Source organism: Colossoma macropomum, unplaced genomic scaffold (genome assembly GCF_904425465.1).
Source record: "Colossoma macropomum unplaced genomic scaffold, Colossoma_macropomum, whole genome shotgun sequence".
Taxonomy (NCBI): Eukaryota; Metazoa; Chordata; class Actinopteri; order Characiformes; family Serrasalmidae; genus Colossoma; species Colossoma macropomum.
In genome coordinates, this window is record NW_023494793.1 from 26,910,876 (window position 1) to 26,934,299 (window position 23,424).

Sequence of the window (23,424 nt, forward strand, 5' to 3'; positions counted from 1 at the left end):
GCCTCATGATTTCAGAGCTTGGTTTATTGACATATTAAGAAATTAGAATGGAAGCGTTCATGAATAAGCAAGAAAGTACCTCATTATTCACCAAATTAACAACTGAAATTAAAAAAGAAATGTGTAATCAGCTTAAATCTGTCAGTGAACCACAGCAAACAGACAAGGATTTGACAAGTTAAGAGAAATTGAAAAAGCTGGTCCAGTTAATTTTAAGGAAGTTAAACCCTCAAATTATCTACTACGTAGACCATTCAGGCTGTTGTGACTGTAGAAAGAATAGGCACAGTTCAGAGAAACTGTTACACACACTAAAGCCTAATAATGCATATTTTAGAATATTATCTTTCATAAAACTCTCTTTCAGACCACTTAATGTGGCTTTATTTGTCACTACTTCTAAGGGGACTGATTTGTGTGATAATTTAGGCCTGCAGATTGCATGATGCTAATTGGTGTGCTATATGCTTCCACTACTTGTTTGCTGCATTAGCCTAATAGCTTTAATGCAAAACTAAAGAAGCAAATTTCAAACACCAAACGTCTCGGAATGACTTGACGTTCGGGGTGACAGAAAACTGTGTGTCTTTTTGCCAAACTCTTCCTGTTAGCACTGTCCACAACACAGTGCCTTTACCCTCCAGACAGAATGCAGTGCCAACACGAGTGTATTGGTAAACTTTTTTGTGATGGAATTCTGTACGTTGTACCACAATAAACAGAAAATGTTTGCCTTTTAATTTCACATGTAGTATCAGCATTACAATATAAAATCAACATAACATTTCACGTAAGCCTTGGCTGCTCAAAAATCTCATTTCACATCACATTTTAATCAGTATTACTTGCCAGATGTAACTCACCATGCACTAGGAGTAATTTCAGCTAAAAATACTCAAAAGTTACTTTAGCTAGTTCATCTATTTCAGAGCCATTGTTAGATGTGATCTGTTCAAGACTAGGCAATATTAAACACAATGAGCCTCATTCACCAACGTTTCTTAAGAAGAAATTTTTTTTCATGTAGTTTTTTACAGCAATTCTGCCATTCACCAATGTTTTCTTATTTGGGATTTGTTCTTAGGTAAGAACAGGATCTACACACACTCAAGAGCACAAAGGTGTGAACAATTCTGCACTTTAAGAACATGTCATGAATCTGACGTAGACTTTTTCTTAGGCCCAATGAGGCCCAATGTCCTGCATGATCCAAAAGAAACCTAGTCCTGTAGTCTTGTGCGGTTAAAATATATGATATTGCAAGGCAAAGATGAAGACGGTCTCATACATAGTTAAAAAATTAGCACAGTTTCTAAAGTACGTCTTTTTTTAACAGAGGTGAAAAATCAGCTAAATAAGAGAACAGAAATCCATGAGTTTCCTCTATTAGTGTTGGGCAGATTTAAGCTTTGCATTTCTCATCTGTTTCTGCAGATGTCTTCTCCTCACTTCTTCCAAACCGTTGACTTAGTTCAGTGGTCAAGACGGAACAACAGGATTTCTAAAAAAACACAGTTGCAAAATGAGGAACATCATGAAATCAAATGTACTCTTTTCCAAGAACTTGGTTTTGGCTAAACTGAAAGATTATTTTCTCGAAGACTTGCAGGTTAAACAGGCTAAACAATAGCTAACTGGCTAAACTGGTAGTCCATTCATTGAATGACTCACTGTAAAACTGCAACGTAAAAAGTAAAGAATATGCTACTGTAATGTCTTATATGTGTCAAATGTGCATGTTTTCAGCAGATCTGCCTTTAGTCATATTAAACCCAGTGCAGGAAAAAGAATATGTGGCACCATTAGCTTGATGCTAACTCGGAAATCGCATTGAGGTGCTAGTTGAAATGAGCATTGTAGTGGTAATTTGGAGAGCAAAACTACTTACAAGCGAGGGTTTCTGCATTAAACAATATTATGTTGTTACATTTACGTTATTTTATGACCAAAAAAATTTAAAGTTCATGAAATCACTGCAAAATACACTGATAGGTGACTGAAAGTTCTTGTCCTCCTTCATACTCTAAATCAACTACACTTGTAGTTGTTTGTAATAATTGTTTGTAGCAATTATTGTTAATTGTTACTTAAATAATGTATTGAAAATGTACATATTATCATATTTTTGTTATTTTATAAAAGCAGTAAGCCACTGGAGGCTGTACGCTACTATGATTCTACTAAGAACACCCCAATTCTAAAATCAATTAAAAAATCTCATTAACGCACGGCATCTTGTGGCTTATTATCTAGAGGACATCCTATTTTTCTTCTAATATTTCTCTTTTTGTACAGCGTTTCCTCTTTTCATTTTCCCTGGAGCCTTAAACCTCCAAGGCAATGTTCAGATGCCACAGAATGGCAAATTGGCAATCACCCAAAGCAAAATATTCCCTGTGTATCTCAGCTTTCTGACCAGGCCTAACTTACCAATTGATTTCCCACAAATGTGTTCTTCATTGACAACTTTAAGCTTTACAGAATTTTGGAAAAAATCCCATCCAACCTAACTTGTTGTGAACTTGTTGTGCCCAAAAAAACTACATTTAGTACGTCAATAACTTCAAATTAATGAACCACTCTAAATTTGTTTGTGCGACTTAAAAGTCACACTGTGTAGATAGAGAGGGAGTTTTTTGTCATGTAATCAACATTTTAGGGATCGACATTTGATAGCTAAGCCAGGGGTCGGCAACTCAAATGTAAAGAAGATCCATTCTGGTCTTTCAACAAAAATTAAACCACCTTGGGAGCCACAACATTTTATGTCCATTTTATTGAAATAACGTTTCACCATCCTGGCTGTAAATATGTCTCAGTATGTGCTAATGTGCTAGTATAGCTAGTATAACGGTATCTATATGTTATACAAATGAAAACGCAGACTTACTTTGCTCTGCTTTAAGCTTTAGCTCAGCTACCGTTGCTTTTCTCGCATCTCCGGCAGGAAACTTTTCCACAAAAATTAGGGTGGTTTCTTATAAAACGTCTCTCAATGTTTGACTTTTTGCAACTTTTTTTGCGAAGTCAACTTTTCATTCACTAGCTTCTTGTTCAAAGTCTGACTTCAGCTTCACAACCGTTTGACAGTTTCTCATTGCAGATTAAACATATCAGGAAACCAGCTGGGGTGATTATAAATGCAAATAAGTCCATTCGTCTCTAAATTATCAATGTTCATCTTGAATCTTTCTCTTTGCCTTTTCGTTAGCTGCTAGTTAGGCAAGACAGCTGTCTACATTGCCACGTGACCAGCAGTCTACATGCCACACTTCAGGGTTAAAGGGTGAATTAGCAGATAAAGGCTACATTAAATCCAGCATTTATGACCATTTATTGTTAAAATTGTGTTAGAACAATCAGCAGAGCTTTATTTTAGTGCAAAGGAGGATTATTTTATTTTTACCTAAAAATCTAATTCTGCTGTGGAGCCACAACAGGGCAGTAGAGAAGCCACATGTTGCCAACCCTTGGGCTAAGCAGAAGTTCACCACCTTCAACTGTGGTAAATGAACACAATTTTCCCATTACCCTGAAGGTGGTCCAATGGTCAAGACATATCTGATGTACAAAGTTTGATTCTTTACTTTTGCACTAGACCTGCTTGGCTAAAAAAGATTTTGGGTGGCGTAGACTTACACTACTTTTTATTAGACCTTCAGCTCCAGTGCAAAACTAGAGAAGGAAACTTTGGATACCAAACATGATCTGCCTGCTCTGCAGGGTAAGGTAAAATGTTGTTTTTAAGTAAACCAATGCTTTAACATTTGTAGTTGGCATTAATATTGTAACTACTACAGTAAAATGGCTGCTCAAACACAACAATCCTACTAATGAGCTAATTAATGAGCCCTTTCTGAGTTGAATGAGGTGGGAAAGCAATGCAGCACAGGGGTACTTCAACACCAAAGCTGGGGAAACATTGCCGAGCTGTAAGGCAGGCTGAGATTACATGACAAAAAATGACATCCCATTTTTCCCATCTTATTTTAAAAGTATGACCTTTCACACCCAAATAAAACAAAAATCATCTGAAATGACTGCTACAATTTTCCATTAGGTTGAATGGGATTTGTCCAATTTTCTGTGAAATCTATACAACCTTGCAAGGGGTGCCAAGAAATAACACATTTGTAGGCAAAATACGGGCAAATCAATTGCAGAGTAAACTTAGCTTGCCAACCACTTCAACTGAGTTTCTGAAAATCTGAAACCTAGCTCTGGACCCACCCGCTGTGAGTTAGCGATGCTTCTTGACTTGGAAGCCAGCTCCATGAGGGCCATAGCAACTCCCAGGACCAGGCCGAGCGCCAGCAGCAAGAAGACACCCTTTAGGCTGCTGGCCTTGAGGGAAGAGGCCTGGGCGTTTTCCGCTACACAGCTGCTGGCCCACCACTTGCTGCGGAGGTAATCCAACTCTCCGGACTCACTCAGCTGGAGGATGGCTATACTCAGATTTTTCACCATAGGAAAGCCTTAAAACACAAACATACACAGTGACTGCTGAGCAGTCTCAAACTTCAAGGTACAGTTTTACAGACCCAGAATAGGCCCAATTCTGGACGGAAAAGAATTTTCAGGAGTGAATCAACACTAGCATTGCAGTTTTGTCAAAAACTAGTCATAATTTAATGGATGTAAACCTGGCTGTAAAGGAATTTCAGTGGTCAAATTCCATTAATGCTGACAATAATTCAGCTGACAATAATGCTTAATCATTCTGTGGAAAACAGGTTCTACATCTTTTTATTCCAAGAAACAAGCTCCCATCATTGCATAACATACCAGCTGCTAAGTAACATTAGTCTGTTTAATGCAAGGTTTGCGAAACCAAGCGTGGGGGGAGGGGGGTCCCGTTACTTACCTATTTGGACTGCCTGAAAGCCACAAAATCAATTTTTGTGGGGTGCAAAAAAAATAAAATAAATAAAAATCTTCATGTTATAGTATTGTGGGGTCCACCACAGGCTGCACTGCACTGGGGGTCTCGGGAGATGCCACAGTCTCGGTAAGAAAAGGACAGTTGTTGTTGATGTTGTTGTTGTAGTAGTTGTTGTTTATCAGTGTAACTGTAACCAAGGAGGGTGGATTCAGTGTGTTGAGTTTGTCAACCCTCCTTGTATGTCCTCCCACATTACTCCCTCCCATTTGCCCATACGCCCAATGTTTTCTGCATCTTCTTCTATGTCAATGCTACACTGGTGTCAGAAGTGAGGGGCGGCTGCCAAACTGGAGCCCGGCGAGAGGGAGGTGGCGTGCATCTGCTTACCATGCTTTAACGGTGAGGGCGCCTGGGAGCCATACTCCGCACAGCTGCAAGTTGTCACATGCCATCATGGCTGGACAGTGGCCATCTCTGTGACACAGTTGTGTTTGGCACTGGAGTGGAAAGCATTACAGGTGCTTGGCGATCTGCCAGCTGCCTGCTCCTAGAGAGGTGGATGCTAAAAGGGGAGTGGAGAAGCATGCTGGTAGGGGCACTGAGCACAATAGTTCGACAGGTATATCCAGCATTTCAGGAGGCTGAGAAGGAATAGTAGGTGCTGGAACACTTCCTGAATGCACTGCTGCCAAAGAAGCTGAGAAGGCAGCAGTTGCATGCCCCACTCAGTCTCTCCGCTCTGGGACACCAATTGAGACAACACCCACAGAGCTAGCGTTTGGCTACTCGTTAGGTTCAGAGGAGGACAGTGCACCTGGAGCAGGGTACGCTGTGCCAAGGATGCAGCCCCAAGAGAGGACTGGGGGTACACGTTGCCAAGAAGTGGGCACACCATGGCCCTTGTGGATTTTGGTTGGGCTGTGTGGATCAGCAGGAAAATCACAACATCCTGATGGTATCAGCAGAGAGCCCAGAGGTCAAGCTCATGAGGACACCAGGTACCCCCTCAGGAAGGGAGCCCTCAAAGAAGGGGCGACAAACTCCTAGACTTTTCAAAGACTTTGTCTGGTAAGACCGCTAGGCACAAAGGTGAGGGGGAAAAGTGGCGTCAGAACCCACTATGATTCCCATGATGCTTTGTGCATGCTTAGCCGGACTGTATTTACTTAAAAAAAACATGAAGGTAAGGGGTTTTGGTTACATGTTCAGTATGCATGTTAATGTTTACAGGTTATGTGAACTGTTGAGCAGGTTGGGCAGGTACAGGGTCATAGGAGTGTGAGATCACCCAGGTTTGTTTCCTGGTTAATTACCCCCGGTGGAATTCTGTGGCAGAACACAGTTGTGCCTGAGGTTTAAAGAGCATTTTTCCCTTTTGGAAATAAGAGTGATAGTGTTACCAAGATGGTCCCGAGTAGACATTCCTACAGCCTTTAGCAAAGCTCTCTTATTCAGACAGGTCCTTCAGGGAAGAAAAGGAAGGGTAGGTAGCGGTTGGCGTTTGGCCTGTTCCTTACAGTGACCTACCAGTCGGCAAGACAGTAAAACAGCTAGCAGAATTAAAAGGACGTTACTCTTGGCTAGATGTAAAGGGAAAGAAGTTAGAGTTTTAGGTTTGCAGAGAAGTAAAAAAACGTAGTGCTTTCAGAAAAAGATCAAACTCTTTCACGTGTAAGGTTACGCAGAAGATTGCTACTGTAGCTCTGACTGGATTGTGGTATTGCTATTATAATCCTCTGCATAATTTGATGGTCACTGTTTAACAGTGGCATGCATCGTGGACAGGGGCTCTTATCTGTGATGCTGGTATGACGGACTGCTTTTTGTTTGCAGAATGAGTAGCACATATATGTATGATGCGATTTACCTAGCTATGCTATGCTTAGAGTATGCATTCTAAACTGCTAACATTCTAAACTGTTAATTTAAATTCCATAATACCAAAGTCAGATTTGAGTGTAACATAGGGACCCCCAGATTACAAGGGGGTATTTCGCACACTTGTTTACACACTTGTTTACTTAAAGTTATCCACAGTTAACCACACTTTAACAAAATAAGAAATAGAAAAATGGATGTATTCGAAAGGATAACGTCTGACTTTCAGCACTCCCTTTATTCAGACTTGAAAGAAGAGTCTAAAATTAGTAGGTCAAATGCCAAACTGCACTCTTACACAGCAACATGCCACTTATGGTGGATCTACTTTTGGCAGATGAAATAGCCAATTTGAAAATGTATGTGTAAGCCCGTTTTTTATTTAATGGGCCATATTATGTCATTTTGTCCACTTATTTCTTGAAGTGCCCCATTTTGTCCAAACCACTTGTTGAAAAGGGGACACACTGAACAAAGGGGACATTGAAAAGGTACAGTCTGTTAAAAATAGCACCTGTCTAAAAGTGTATGAAACAACACTGAGATCAGGCAGAGGTGAAGCGTATGCAGGCAGTCACTCCTCACCTCATAACTAATCCCTTGATAATAATGGCCACACTAGGTTAGCTCACTGACATGTATGACCTCAGTAGGGTTTTTAGGGCCTTTTTCTTGGTTAAGATATATTTATGTGGTTAATTTGGGCGCTTAATCCAGCGCATCTGTAATAATATCATAATAGTTGTTTTTTTCCTTTGGGCATTTAAGACAGAGTGGAGTGACAGTCAGACAATTTCACATAATGAGTGGTACATTTATACTAGACAACTATCTTCACTTAGTAACATGATAATTTAACTGTCTAGTGTCATTAGTGTTAACATTAGCCTGTGTAATGGTAAAGCAAACATATAGCATATAGCATATAGCCTGCTGTCTGTTTTAGGCTACGATGTGACAGATCAGCTATGTACTGATTTCTCCCCTTTAACGCTTTATTACTTTATTCTCGTTGTTGCTGCTGTTCATGAATCAATGTTATAAACAGTGTGCTGAATGGCCGAGGCCAAAGGTAGGGCTGCTGCTAATAATTACATTAGTAATTGACACGTAACATAAAAGCTACAGCATGATACATGAGTGAAACGGACTCTACGTATGCAGGTGGTGTTGTGGACCCTGCTGTAGAGTCCATGGCTAAAACATTATCCAGCTTTTATATGGTGACGTCCTATTCACTTCACTGGATGTGCATCCAGAGAATGCCGGCGTGGCCAGTTGAACGAACAAACAGATGAATGGACTTTCATGCTAGCTCAGTAATGCCTGCCTGGTTAGCTTTTGTTCGTCGTTAGCTTTCTCGTGGTAAGTTCATTCAACTTAAACAAGGAGAAGGAGACTATAGGGGGACACAGATTTAATAAAGCTTGGGCAGGACAAACCAAATCAGCCTTGTGTGAGGATATTGCTTACATACGTCTGACCCAAGATTAGGACTGCCCGGTTCACATGGAGTAAGAGAATGTTGGCAAAATACATTGACCATTTAATGGACACTGGAGAGTTATATACAGTACATATTTTGTACACGCACATTCTGTGCTCACAAGAGCAAGATTAACCTACTTGGCAGGAAGACACAAATTTAGGTTCTGTAGGGTTTTATCATACTTGTGATCGCACCCACTGTTCGGCCCAGTTTCAATACTTTAAGAAGTCTTTACCCACACTGACTCACCAATTGGATGTGTGTCACACTTACATTACACAGGAGGTGACTCATGGCAGAAGGGGGGAGGTGAAAGTGGGGAACAGATTTTTCAAACAGGACACCCTTACCCTCAGCCCATTAGTCTCTGTGAGCTAATTGGCTAACTCCGACAAGTTTTTTCACAAGGTGGAACATAATATCCATAAAATTTGTGAATAATTGCTTTGTCTGGCTTTATACACTGATCAGGCATAACATTATGACCACCTCCTTGTTTCTATACTCATTGTTCATTTTATCAGCTCCACTTTCTATATAGGTACACTTTGTAGTTCTACAATTACAGATTGTAGTCCATCTGTTTCTCTCCACACTTTGTTAGCCCCCTTTTACCCTGTTCTTCAGTGGTCAGGACCCCCATGGACCCTCACAGAGCAGGTACTATTTGCGTGGTGGATCATTCTCAGCACTGCAGTGACACTAACGTGGTGGTGGTGTGTTAGTGTGTGTTGTGCTGGTCTGAGTGGATCAGACACAGCATTGCTGCTGGAGTTTTTAAAAACCTCAGTGTCACTGCTGGACTGAGAATAGTCCACCAACCAAAAATATCCAGCCAACAGCGTCCTGTGGGCAGCATCCTGTGACGACTGACGAAGGACTAGAGGATGACCAACGCAAACTGTGCAGCAGCAGATGAGCTATCGTCTCTGACTTTACATCTACAAGGTGGACTGACAAGGTAGAAGTGTCTAATAGAGTGGACAGTGAGTGGACACAGTGTTTAAAAACTCCAGCAGCACTGCTGTGCCTGATCCATGTTATGCCTGATCGGTGTACTTGGTGTAGTGCCATTCTTTTTGTTAAGCCATGTAGCCTTTGGCATGCTAACTAGCAAACTAGTGGAGTGAAGTAATGAAGTTGTATCAGCAGTCATTTATAACAGATGGAGCAGTTTGCAAACTAAAGCTCAGCAAAGTGAAGCTCATGGTTTTGACATATAATGAGTTCAAGGCAAATTCTGCTGCTGAATCCGACAATTGTGTTCACTCTGTCCCTCACCGCTCCAAAGGCTCATCTAAAAAACTTTACTTCAGCTAATAAAAATAATGGAACGGCCCTTAAAATGCTGTTAGGGTTCCGCCCCTCCCCAAGAAGAGATGATGAGGGCTTGTTAAACTGGCATTGAAACAGGTGGTCTGTATCCCAGCTTGGCCTGCACCTACCTAATGGAGCTGCAATGCTGTAGCCTCTCATGCTGATGACCTCAGGACAACGCATCAGATTGCAGTAGCGTGCAACAGCCAGGTCCAGAGACACAGACTCTCCGATGAAGGCGTAATTCCCCTCCTGAGCCCTACGGACACCCTCATCCATCGACTGCACATAGCTCTGCTGCCTCTCCATATTCTCATAGATCTGCCGATAGGTGGGATTGTTGGAGTTCTGTTCGAACAAGGGACAAGAACGGTCATACCATGGATATCTCAATGACAGACTGAAGGGTGAGACCCACATAAGTGTATATATGAAATTGTCTGTTAAAAGCTTGAGGACACGTTTCTAAAACAAATAAGCATGTTTTCTTTGTCAGTGTGCAACAGCCAGGTTTATTTTGAAGAAAGACAGTATCACTCCTGTAAATATTTGTGGCAATAATACACTGGACAGTACTACTATATTGTGATGTCAAATTAGGTGTTTCAAGTACCTGTAGAGCAAAAGATTTTCATTTTTCATACTTTTACCAACAATTTGCGTAAGAAAATCTAAATCATTACGTAGGCAAAAATAAGCTCTTCACAGCAAGGAAGACTGAAACTCAGTGTTGCAGAATGTACCCAAATTATTAGGTAACAGCTGTTAAATGTTAACATATTTACAGTAGGCCAGTTGCGGTTATAAAGTAATCGTTGGATGTTCATTAGGCAGAATTCCAGAGAATTCCACAAAAGCAGCTGTGATTCAATTTGGCATGGACTGAACAAGTTTCTGGACATCAATATTCAGCCACTCTTGCATCAAAGAATTGCACGGTTCGGCCAGATTTCGTGGATGCCTTCAATACACCTGTAAATTCAGCTACTTCCTTCACACTAAGGCCTTTCGGCACACCCAAATGCATTCACCCCTTTTTGCCAGTCATTAACATCTACTTTGTGACCCATTTTCCACACATCGAACGAGACTGCACTGTACCCCCTTTTCTCAATCTATGAATCCCGTCACACACACCGCAGATATTAATAGTCCAATCATCATGCAATGCCATCTAAAGGAGACTGAAGTTACTACCACCTTAAACACGCAAAGTGAGTCTTGCTAATCTAAGAGTATTGAACAATGGTGAAATTTGACTAACCTCAGTTATTATCTCTGACAGTGCTTACTTTGTATTGCAATTAATGCAATGTTTTATTGCAGTTTTACGCAATAGAGACGTGTCATGGGTCTTACAAGAGCAACAGAAGTTCTAGCTGAAGGTGTGTGGATCGATACTGAAATATGGATACTTCCGATCTTGTTTTTTTTTAGAATTGAACACTTACATGACAATTAAAGGGGAGTTCTGCCAAATATTCTAAATTTATGCATAATTAAATGGTTGAGATATAAACAATTTCATTTAGTAGTTTAATGTGAAATGCACCGTTTGCTGCAGATTTGACCTTTCTTTTCTATTTTTAGTTTATTTGCTTTTTTAAACATTAACTTTTATGGTTAGGAAAGTCTTTATGGTAAGGAAAGTCTTTATGGCAAGGAAAATCTTTAATAAAAAACACAGTGAATAACTGAATACTGATTAACCCAACACCTTTAGAAAACTACTGTCGTTTGAAGAGATATTGCTGCAAATGTGTATTCATGAGCTTCTTCTGGTGTAGGTTCATGGTGACATGCATGGTGACTATAAGCAATTTCCAAAGCCATGTCCGTGTGTTTTTAATATTAAAAAAACAAGACACATAAGCAGTACGGAAAATACTGCATTTTTTGCAGTAAATTATATGGAGTAGAGGCAGTGGGCATTTTACTGTACCATAGCCTAACAGTAAATGAAGCATTATTTAATGTTTTTATTACCTTTTTCTGATCTGAAAGACCAATGCTAAGGCCAAACGCTCCAAACTATTTATGAAGTTTTTGTCACATTCTAACAGCGATTTTCAAATATGTTTTTGAAACACTTATTTGACCTTCAGTTTCAAGTATTTTGGTGTCTCCCCATTCAAAGAGAGGAGTCTGGTCATGTATGGCTGGAAATAACTGCCTGCGTTGTTGTAGAAATGGCCGCCAAGTATACAACCTTTCCTATAAGGGCTTTGGCAATACAGTGCCTTATATGATGAAACAGTGCTTCATATGATGTTTATAGATGGCATATATTGCTTTTGCATTTGACAGTGTGAATCTGCCTCTAGGAGTCTGACTGCCAGGTTAGCAGTGAGAGGGGCTTAGTGGAGCGCAGGGAACAACCTAATATGGGGCACAATTTAACACTGCCTTTTACATTGTTAAAGGAGGTTGAGCAGCGTGTGCTTCTGGCCACAATACAATATTTCTTAGCCATGTTCTCCCATGAAAATTCAGAGCAATTTAAAGAGATCTGTGCCAAAGAGTTCCAAAGTTTTTTACTGAGCTGTTTGTGTAAATCACAAAATCCAACCTTACAATACTTTAATCATATGACATTACAACTAAGCCTTCTTTAGTAAACAGACAAATAAAGTAAATTATGCCTTTTTGTTCTGTATGTTTGTACAGATTTTAAGATGAAAAAGAAAAAAACATCTAAAAGACAAGTATTTTCTTCTACTTTACTAGTATCTTTTAGATGTTACTATTTTTTTAATAAATATATTAATTAAATTGACATTAACAGCTGGTAAAACTGTAGTTTATACAGATGCAATGGTCCATATCGCTGTTGTCAGAAGAAAACCTTGTATCTCCATTTCTGACGTTTTTCATTCTTATTTCAGTTTTCATACATAGTTCGACATGTGTGTGTATCTATCAGTTGAGCTGTCTGTCTGTCTTATAGATGATAATATATAAAGCAGTTTGGTTGAAAAATATTTGTTTCTTACAACATAGAATTATATATAATTAACTTTGTTTGCAATAATTCATCAGACTTTTCTAGCAAGTGTTACAACCAACCCTCTGTTTACAGTGAACCCATCCATGGGGTGAACTGTAACATTGCACTTTCCGTAATTTGGGGAGTTTGTGGAATTGTACATGAATGGTAGGGGCTAGAAACAAAGTTCAAGTGTTCATTTGTAGCACAGATGTATATGTTGCCTGTATAAAAAATATGAGTATTCCAACTTATATCTTTTTAAAATTATTCAACAAATAACAAAGTGTGTTGGGTTGTGCCTCGTTCTCCCCTATATGCCTTTCACAGTGTTAGCAGACATTAAGATCATGCTGTGTAATAAGATTAATAAGATTTCAGACAAAAGAACTGCACATCTTAAGCAATAGTTTGGTGAAGAAACATACAGCAAACGGCATCTGTGCTTTTGTCTGTTTTTGTGGATAACAGTATGTCACAGTGTCAGAAATCACAGAAGTGAGATTGATGTGGTTGAGGTGGTTTGAGTGTGTGATGATTTATGCAGGCAGTTTGCATGATAATAATTGGTGGGTTATAAACTGTCATTACTTGATAGCTGTAATATCTTTGTAGCTTAAGTGCAAAACTAAAGTGGTGAAGGCTTTTAATCCAAACTGTCGGTTTAGCGTAAGAAATTTGCAATGGTATGTAGTCGCACACAACCTACCTTGAAGTATGCAAGGGTGGAAGAGGACTTCAGCGTGCCATACTGAATGATGTTTTGGTTGGCTAAGTCTTCAAAGCTCTTAATTGACAGATGTTTGTTATCTAAATGGAGCCAAGAGCTGAGGTTGGCGAAGTAGCAGGCCAGCACCACTAACGAAAACATCCACCAGATGGCAGTAATCACCCGTCCTGACAAGGCCTTGGGGTGAGGGCCCGCTCCTGCAGGCAGAAGAATTAAAGGGGATTCCACCACTTTTTCAAAATTTCTGTATAATTCACTCATGAGATGTTAACAGTCATATCAGAGAGGTTTGATGTAAAATGGCTCATTGTAAAGAAACTTATAGACTCTGATTCTTTACAGTGGTGATGATATTAACCAGGGGTTGCCATGTCTACAACATGAACATAGCATACATCACTCTGCCATGAATGGATTAAAATAAATGGATTAATATACATTTTAAGCCAAACTTTCCTACAAAACATAAAACATACAATCATAAAACTTCAGACGTCTGGTTCCTATCACCACCACTGTGAACAATTCTGACTCTAGTTTCTCTAGAATGGAGCATTTCACATTAAACCTCTTTGAATGACTTTGTTGACATCTCAGCCATTTAATTATGTAGAATTTTTTGAAAAGCGGAGAAGTTCCACTTTAATATGAACAGAACTCATTGTCTATCATCTACGCTTTGTTTTAAGAGAGATTAACACTTATGCAATAAGAAGAAAATGTCTTTGCATTGTGAGTGTCAACATACAGTACTTCATTTACTGGATCTCCATTCAAAATGGCCAATACGTACATGAAGTTATTCATTTTAGGAGATATTTCAGAGGAGAAGAGTTACAGAGAAAGTGGGCCTCCTCACAACCTAGTAGACCATCAAAACCATCACTATCAGATGAACAGTATTTAAAGTGTTCATCTTTGAGAGAGAGGAGAAAGCCAAACTCCACTCTTCCTTCAGATCTGAAAGAATCCACAAGTGTTTCTGTCCATCCTTCCACTGTGAGAAGACAACTCAACACTGAGTAAGAAAGGATGTGTAGCTGTCAAGAAGCTGTTACTGAGAAAAGGAAAGCAGAACATTTACAGATCAAACACATGATGTTCTCGTTTTGTCTTGTGTTATAAATCCAGCAGACCCTTTTCCCTTTATAGCAGAGCACTTTCACCCCTCCCTAAAAGCCCAAACTCACTCTTAGCCAGGCTGTGGCATGATTCAACTTGAGCCAAGATGACAGAAAAGAGCCTTTGCTCAACAAGAAAGGTAAAATCAATTCAGCTGTTTGCAAACACTTTGGTTTGAAGGAGTCAGATGAGGAACAACAACAAATACTGTGCAAAAAAAACCTACATTTTAACAGTGTAGTGTCTGCACAAGACAATACGACCAACCTGTTTAATCATCTGAAGTTCAATCTGTTAAAAAGTTTTTTTTTTAAAGTTTGGTAAATGCATGATGTTTCCGAGTAAATGAGTAATAGTGTTAAACAATTGTGTTATTGTGATGTAAATCACTTTGGAGGTGTGGAAAAATATCCCTGAAGATTTCTCTGAATAACTGAAAGCAAGTCTGTAATAAACTCTGAAAAAGGATGGGTGTTGTCTAACTTTTGCACAGTACTATCATTTACATGTCATATATTTGAGATATAAATTACATCTGTATGTCATAAAGCATTTTTCTTCTTATTAGATAAATGTGTGTATGTGGTGGTTAATTGAGTTTGTTACCTTGCAGAGTCAGGGCTCCAATGGTATACCAGAAGCTGTGTGAAAGCGTGAAATGATTGTCCTCTGTCTGGGGTTGGTCCCATTCAGACGGGCTAATCCTTCATAAAACACACACAAATAATCAATTTCAAGCCTTATTCCACTCAACCTCATATCTCCAATCTTAAGCAGTCTCTCTCTCTGGTAATAACCTCTATTCAATGTCCTGGCTGAAGATAAGAAAGACAAAAGAGTGAGTGTATCTCACCGAGCCACCAGATAGATACAGAAGGAGGTCAGTAGATAAGCCACAAGGATGCCCATCCACATTTCAGTGGAGAAGAGGTTTAAAAAGCTGAGATACTGCGAGTCGTCAGAGGCGATGTCCTTTCTCATCAAAAAACTGATGCCTGTCTGCATAAAAGGTTTGGTCATGTCCACAGCTGCCTCCCGACCAGCGGTCAGGGTGAGGGGTGCCATGACCAGGTCAGCTTCCTAATGAGAACACAAAGATAAATTAGCATAGCTGTGGGCAGTTTCATTTTATAAGGAGATTCATTTGGTTGGTCAATACATTAAAATGTGCAACAACTTGACTGACTGGCCATAGAAAATCTCCTGTCCATTGAAGCTCTAAATGAAAATGGAAGGAGTTAAATTACTTAAGGTGAGGAATGAGGCTACAATATCTTGAATGGATGGTGGATGGTGATGGACATTACCATATAGACTCGAGAATACTTTGACAAACCATTGTCAATAAACACTGTTTGTCGCTGCATCCACAGAAGTCATATGTCAACAACATTCAGAAACACCGCCAACTTCTCTGGGCTCGAGCTTATCTGAAATGGACTGATGCACAGTAGAAACGTGTACAGTGGTTGGCCTAGTGAACCTTTCATCATTGAAAATCCACTTTAGTTTAATCTGGGTCTGGGAAACTGGCCTTTACATTCTGGGGACCTCCAACTCTAGCTAATGAGGTTGGTTTTCAAGGTTTCCTCTAGAATACTTGTCAATCTGAGCGTGAACATTTTAGAGTAGCTGGATTGAGGCAAGATTTCATTGTGGAAGTCATTGTGGAGGTCATTTGGTTGGGTTTGTATGGTTATCACCAACATCTTTCTTTTCTTAAAACAACCTAAAAATAGTGGGCTTAAAGGGCCTGTATCCTACGTTTTAGGTGTATTTTATTCATTTTCTTCCCGAGGTTATATTTGCATAGTTTCTTGTACTGAATACAGTCATAATTCCTTTTTACTTGACCATTTTCCAAACACTCTTTATTTTATTTAGTAAGGGATACTTTGAAATCAGGCTTCCAAGGTAAAATCAATACATATCTTCTGTAGAAGAAACTCACCCCTCTCACAACTTCTCCAACCATGCCGAACCAGTTCCCACGTTCGTCCTTGGCCCCGTATTTCCCGTCTTTCACAAGATGAACATCATACTTGAAGCCCAGCTTACTGGCAAGTGCAGAAAGCAGGTCCATACAGAAGCCTTCCAGTTCTGAGCCTTTGGTCATTGTGTACGGTTCTTGCTGTAGAGGAGGTCAGTGGAGTTTGATGTTTATTATCATTATTGAATTACCATTTATTAACAGGCATCTAAACCCGGATGTTCCACTTAGAAACAAAGTTTACTCGATTTGGTTCTCATCACCTACCTTAATGGTGGTCACCTTTAATGGTTGTGGTTCTAACAATAAAAAAGAACAACTGTGTTATTGGACTAGAAAAATCTGTTAAAAAAATACATGGCAAAATCTGAGTTTTTCTCTTGCCCCAGAAACAGTCAATCAGCCAAGACATGTTTGGTTTTCAAAGTGTGCTTCTGTAGGTTTACAGTGGACGCTAATGTAGATAAGAAATAATAAAAGTTACACTTATAGCACAATAATCAGCATTCTGAAAACAGCAAGCCTCAAACTGTGGTATTATGTAATCTCAAAAAGATTTATTTATGTAGCTTCTGACACTGTATTGCATGTGTGTGTATGTGTGTGTGTATACTCTATACACTGTATGGACAAAAGTATTGGGACACTGACACATTGCACCTTCAGGAGCTTTTATGACATCCCATTATAAATCCATATGCATTAATATGGAGTTCGTTCCTCCTTTGCAACTATATCAGCTTCCACTCTTCTGGGGAGCTTTCTACAAGTTTTTGAGTGTGTCTGTGGGAATTATTGCCCATTCTTCCAGAAGAGCATTTGTGAGGTCAGACACTGATGTTGGACGAGAAGGCCTGGCTCGTAATCTCCATTCTAGTTCATCCCAAAGGTGTTTGATGAGGTTGAGGTCAGGGCTCTGTGCCGGCCAGTCAAGCTCCTCCAAACCAAACTCAGCCAGTCATGCCTTTATGGGCCTTGCTTTGTGCACTGGGTGCACAGTCATGCTGGAACAAAAAAGGGTCTTCCCCAAACTGTTCCCACAAAGTTGAAAGCATACAATTGTCCAAAATGTCTTGTTATGCTGAAGCATTAAGATTTCCCTTTACTGGAACTAAGGGGTCTAAACCAGGCCCTGAAAAACAACCCCATAGCATTATCCTTCCTCCACCAAACTTTACAGTTGTCCCAATGCAGTCAGGCAGCTACTGTTATCCTGGTATTCACCAAACCCAGTCCATCAGACTGCCAGATAGAGAAGTGTGGTTCGTCACTCCACAGAATATGTTTCCACTGCTCCAGAGTCCAGTGGCAGCATGCCTTACACCACTCCATCCAACGCTTGGCATTGTGCATTTTGATCTTAGGCTTGTGTGTAGCTGTTCAGCCATGGAAATCCATTTCATAATTCTCCTAATGCAAGTTATCTTCTCACAGTGGAAGAATGGACAGAAACACCTGTGGATTAATTAAAGATCTGAACAAAGAGCAGAGCTTGATTTTCTCCTCTCTCTCAAAGATAAAAGCTTTAAGTATTGTTTATCTGATGGTGACAGTTTTGGCTTTACCAGGTCTTGCACAGAAATTCTCCTAAGAAATGCCCATGTTGACCGAAAATTAAATAAATGAAAGTGGTCTCTGACTTTTACACAGAACTGCATATTTGATTTCATGTTTGTTTTTTCAAAGAGCTATTCCTTTGGGTCAACACTAGGGATTTTCCTGTGCAGACTGGTTGCTGTTACATCATTGGTATGTATTAAGCTAAATGCGAAATAATTAGGCTGAATCTTTACTTAACTCCACATGGATTAATTCAATTTGAGGACTCCCTGGAGGGATAAACCAATTATCAAATCCTTAATTAGAAAGGAGCTGAACAATACCTCTACAAGAGCACGGCAAACAGGACGAGAGAGGGACAGAGAGGGAAAGAAAGAAAAACACCGCCTGTCTCAATCTGACAAGAAGCCGAACTCTTGCAAGACATTCTTGGCAGTAAATGAAGCGTTTCATCATGCTGTGCCATGCTTTGTACTCCTCTTCAGACGGAGGCAAATATCCCCAAGTTTACCAGACAGGGACAATGTCTTGGTTGTGTTGCCGCTCTCTTTAGCCCGGTCCTAAGCGTCATGGCCACTAATCGTCCTTTAAAAGAATAAAGTTGCTTGAAAGGACATAAAGTGAGCCAAACAGTGGGGTTGTTGTGGAGCTTGTGGTGTCTCTCAAGTCCAAGCTGAAATGTGTCCCTGAGAAAGAGGAGCCACCGTATGCTGGGAAAGTGCCCTGCTTCTCTCCTTTAAGTAGGTGTTTTTGATTCTTCTTTTCAGCACTTCAGAGGAAGAGGCTTAACTCCTCACACTACAAGGACTAACATTCCTCATAACAAATCTTACATAATTACTGAATTTCATAATTTCATAGTAGTTACTGAATCATTTCTAGTACATACTGAATAATTTATAGTAGTAACTGAGTGTTATCACAGAACCTTTTATTTAATTTATAGTAATTACGGAATCAGTCATAGTACTAAATAAGCAATAGTAGTTACAGAATAATTTACTGTAGTTACTTAATAATTTATAGTAGTAACTGAATGAAATTGTAGTACTTAGTGAATAATTTATAGTAGTTATGGAATAATATACAACAGTAACTGAATCATTTATAGTAGTAACAGAATAAGTAATAGTAGTTAATGAATATTTTATAGTTGTTACTGAATATTTTATAGTTGTTACTGAATATTTTATAGTAGTTACTGAATAAGTAATACTAGTAACAGTAATTTACAGCAGGTACTGAATATGTTAGAGTAGTAACAATAGTTTACAGTAGGTACTGAATAGGTTAGAGTAGTAACAATAGTTTACAGTAGGTACTGAATAAGTAATACTAGTAACTGAACAAGTGAGTTACTGAATAATTTATAGTAATTACTAAATACGTAAATTAGTAACTAAATAAGTAATATTATTAACTGAATAATTTATAATTGTAACTGAACAAGTAATAGCAGTTATTGAATAATTTGTACTAGTAACTGCATAATTAATAGTAGTTAGTGAAGAATTTATAGTAGTAACTGACTAATAGTAGCTACTGCATAATCTGAGTAGTTACTGAATAAGTAATAGTAGTTAGTAAATAGTAGTAACTTAATAAGTAACACCTGTTACTGAATAATTTATAGTAATAACTAAATTTATAGTGGTTGCTGAATAAATTAGTGGTTACTGAATAGTTTCTAGCAGTTGCTAAATGATTTATGGTAGCTAAAGAATAACGTTTGGTCATTACTGAAGATGTAATATTATTTACTTAATTATTTATAGTAGCTATTGAATAATTTAGTTATTACTGCATCAGTAGTAGTAGTTACTGAATAGATTTATATTTGCTGAATAAATCAGTAGTTACTGAATAATTTCTAGCTGTTACTGAATCATTAGTAGCTAAAGAATAATTTAGAGTAATTACTGAATAATTTATAGTAGTTACTGAATAATTTAGTGTAATAACTCTATTTATAGTACCTGTTAAAGAAATCAGTAGTTACTGAATAATTTAGAGTAGTTACCAAATATGTAGTAATTACTAATAATATAAAGTAATTACTGAATAAGTAATTGTAGTAACTGAATAATAATAGCAGTTACTGAATAATTTATAGTAATAACTAAATAACTTAACATAGTTACTGAATAAGTAATAGTAGTTACTGAATAATTTATAGTAGTAACTAAATTTATAGTAGTTGCTAAATAAATAAGTAATTACTGAATAATTTCTAGCTGTTACTGAATCATTAATAGTAGCTAAAGAATAATTTAGAGTAGTTACTGAATAATTTATAGTAGTTACTGAATAAGTAATAGTAGTTACTGAATAATTTAGAGTAGTTACTGAATAATTTATAGTAGTTACTGAATAATTTAGAGTAATAACTATTTATAGTAGCTGTTAAAGAAATCAGTAGTTACTGAATAATTTATAGTAGTTACTGAATAAGTAATAGTAATTACTAATTAATAATTTAGTGTAAGTAAATTTATAGTAGTTGCTTAATACATCAGTGGTTAGTGTATCATTTACAGTACAGTTACTGAATACCAAGTTACTAAATAGTTCAGTAGTTACTGAATAGGTAATAGTAATTACTGAATAATTAACAACTACATTTATAGTAACAGTTATTGAATCATTGAGTGGTTAATGAATAAGACACTGTAGTTAATGGAAAAGTCATAGTCCAAGACACTACTGAATAATTCATAGTAGTTTCTAAATATTTTTAGTAGTTTAGTAGCTATTGAAATCATTTATAGTAATTTGTAATGGTATATAGTAGTTTTGGAGTAGTTACTAAATAATTTATAATAGTTGACTGAATAATGTGTTTTAGACTAATAACTGAATAATGATCAATTTTGGTGACCCCTTTATTTTAAAAACAGGGCATCAAAAATGCCATATCATGCTTATACAATTTCTAAAAAAATGATACATATACTGTTTTTCTTGCAAAGACTCAGATAGACTCAGTTTTACCAGTTGGATGTCTGGTTCCTATCACCACCACTGTGAACAATTCTGAAATTCATCTTTAACCAAAGATGTTTTTCTCAGAATATTCCACTGGTTAGCAAAGATGTACTCTTACCCTAGTGTAAAAGCCTTCACACTCTTTGTTGATTCCAGTGCCTCACATTAAAAGTTCTTAAATTTTTAAAAACTCCTAATTTAACATCGTATATCATCTCATCAAACTGAAAATCAGGCAGATATGAACGTAAGGCTGCAATAAAACTCTGCAGGTGTATAAGAAGCAACAAATGAAGAACAATTTAACTGTACAGTGTTGCTGCAGATTTTGTTAGATGATACTTAACATATTACTGTGTGTTATCTCTAAAAAATTAACTTTGTATTTGTTTTTATGAAGTTGTTGTTTCCAGACTTTTAGCCTGCAGTGTAGCTGAGATTTCTTCAGGGGTCAAAGGTCTTACAGCAGATTAATTGTGAGAAACGTTCTTCTTCCAGCAAGTTCTTCCTCAACACGTCTTGGGCAGCTGCATTGAGACGTGGAAACCCCGCAGGAGTGCTTCAAAAGTCGCACAGTGGCACTGACACCCATTATCCTTTTCTTGCAAAAATATAAAAAATGTACATGCCATCCAAGCCGCCACCATGACACGGTCTGTTCTGCATTTCTGACTGCTTGGTTAGCGGTCACTAATTGATTACTCACAGTCATTGTTGGGGATGGCAGGCTCTTTCTGCTCTTTAAAAGCAGATCACTCAGAGCCCAACAGAATGCTCAGATGGGGCGCCAGGACGCCGCTGTGACCAGCAACTGAGGCAGTTACACGCCAGACCGGCTCTGGCCCTTCCTATATCCTGCTGATTGACTTATATTGACTCACTAGTGGAAAGCCATGGGAAGACCTAGTAACATCAATAACCCATACAAAAGATATTCCATACAAAATACCGGCAAAATTTAATTCTCCGTTTCTGTGAGTGCCTAACTTTACTTTTTATTATACATTGCCTATTAAAAGTCTGGGTACACCTTTTGAAATGTTTAATCTGCTACTTTTCAATTAACTCAGAAACATATCTGCAAAGCGTCTAACATAAAGCAGATATTTGTTGTTGTGGTATATTTTTGTCAAAGTGTGAAAAAAAACTTAAGCCTAAGTTTGCCTAAGTATTGATTTGACAGTTTTCTTTTCCAGGAGTACTCTCTAATTCTCAAGAGAGTAGTTTTCCAATGTTTTTTTCTGTCAGTTTTAGCAAATAGGTTTCTAATAAGATAAAAATAAGACAAAGATAACAACCTCATTTTTTATAAATGTTTACAAAAGTAGGTGTCCCCAAACTTTTGACAGGCAGTGGCATTCTGGTTCTAGAGAAAGGTACCAAGTCAGAATTGTTCAGAGTGGTGGTGATAGAAACCAGACATCTGAAGCATTGAATGCCTCTCAAAGCTGAAAAATCACAAAAATCTGTTGCATGAAATACCTGATGCATTAGACAATGTTTCCAACAGTTTTGAGATAAAATGTTCGTCTAAAACATGTTTTCATTTCAAAAATCTTTTCATGGCAGAGAAATCCCATGCAGGGCGTGGTAAGGAAGTTTGTCCCCCACAGACTTTCCACTATTTCACCTTCATTAACATTATGCATGTAGGTTCTCTGGCCATTTTGGATAGTAAATAAAATGGCTACATTTGCATTTACACTGTGACCCCTGGTTCCCACCTTCACCATTGTAGAGAACGCTGTAAGTTTCTCTGCAATAACCATTTCACATCAAACCAATCTGTATGACTTTGTTTACATCGCAATGATTGATTTATACAGAACGTTTGAATAGTGAGTGGAGTTCCCCTTTAAATCAAATCTGTTATAATGTGGTAATAAACTAGTAATAAAACTCTAGATGCAGAAAAAACAGTAGAAGGTAGGTAAAGAAGGTAATAAATGAATAGCTACATTGAAAAGGTCATAGTATACAGAATGTGATCACACTGTTGGCTTGGTTACCTGCAGTGCAGAGTCCAGCTGTAAGTGCCGCAGTGAACAAGAGAAGCCCCAGTGATGCCATCCTGCTGTATTCCTCACTACAAAATGTAAAAGGTGCTTTAAAACATGGTCCAAAGATGAGTGCTAATCAGGCTTGAAATATAACACCATTTGAAAATTAAGACAACAGCAATGATGTCTGCAATGAGCTGAATGTTTTTAAAATCAGTCCACCTCCTATTCCTCTCAACTCCAAAAACAATGACTTTATTTAGTCTACTCCATTTAGCCTTTATACAAATATAAGTTCAGTTGGAGGTCAAGACATTCAATGCAATGGGTCAAAATCAAGATGAAAGAGAAGTGCACAAGCACATGCCAAACTTACCCTGGCCTGCGATTAGCTTTCGTTCCACTGTACAGACCATCAGGGACCTGCCTAACATATAAAGCCTGCACAAACACCCCAATGTCAGAAAGTAGCCAATGAGAAACAG

At 38.3% G+C, this 23,424-nt stretch overlaps 1 protein-coding gene across 1 annotated transcript; it reads right to left on the bottom strand.

The window, feature by feature from the left end:
* Positions 1 to 715: 715 nt before the first annotated feature.
* Positions 716 to 23,424, bottom strand: si:ch211-251b21.1 (uncharacterized protein LOC571720 homolog). Its single transcript, XM_036579010.1, has 10 exons — positions 23,316 to 23,424; positions 22,949 to 23,025; positions 16,662 to 16,693; positions 16,356 to 16,535; positions 15,258 to 15,484; positions 15,011 to 15,108; positions 13,262 to 13,479; positions 9,695 to 9,914; positions 4,231 to 4,475; positions 716 to 1,501 (listed from the first exon to the last, which is right to left on the bottom strand). The coding sequence occupies exons 2-10, from the start codon at positions 23,007 to 23,009 to the stop codon at positions 1,403 to 1,405; spliced, it is 1,380 nt and encodes a 459-aa protein (XP_036434903.1). The 5' UTR covers positions 23,010 to 23,025; positions 23,316 to 23,424; the 3' UTR covers positions 716 to 1,402.

Bases quoted from the DNA above. Each gene is read 5' to 3' on its own strand.
- si:ch211-251b21.1 (XM_036579010.1), bottom strand. From the start codon at position 23,009: ATGGCATCACTGGGGCTTCTCTTGTTCACTGCGGCACTTACAGCTGGA. The intron at 16,694-22,948 runs GTAACCAAGCCA...TTTTATTGTTAG, and splicing joins AGCTGGACTCTGCACTGCAG to AACCACAACCATTAAAGGTG. The intron at 9,915-13,261 runs GTAGGTTGTGTG...TTGTTCGAACAG, and splicing joins CCACCCTTGCATACTTCAAG to AACTCCAACAATCCCACCTA.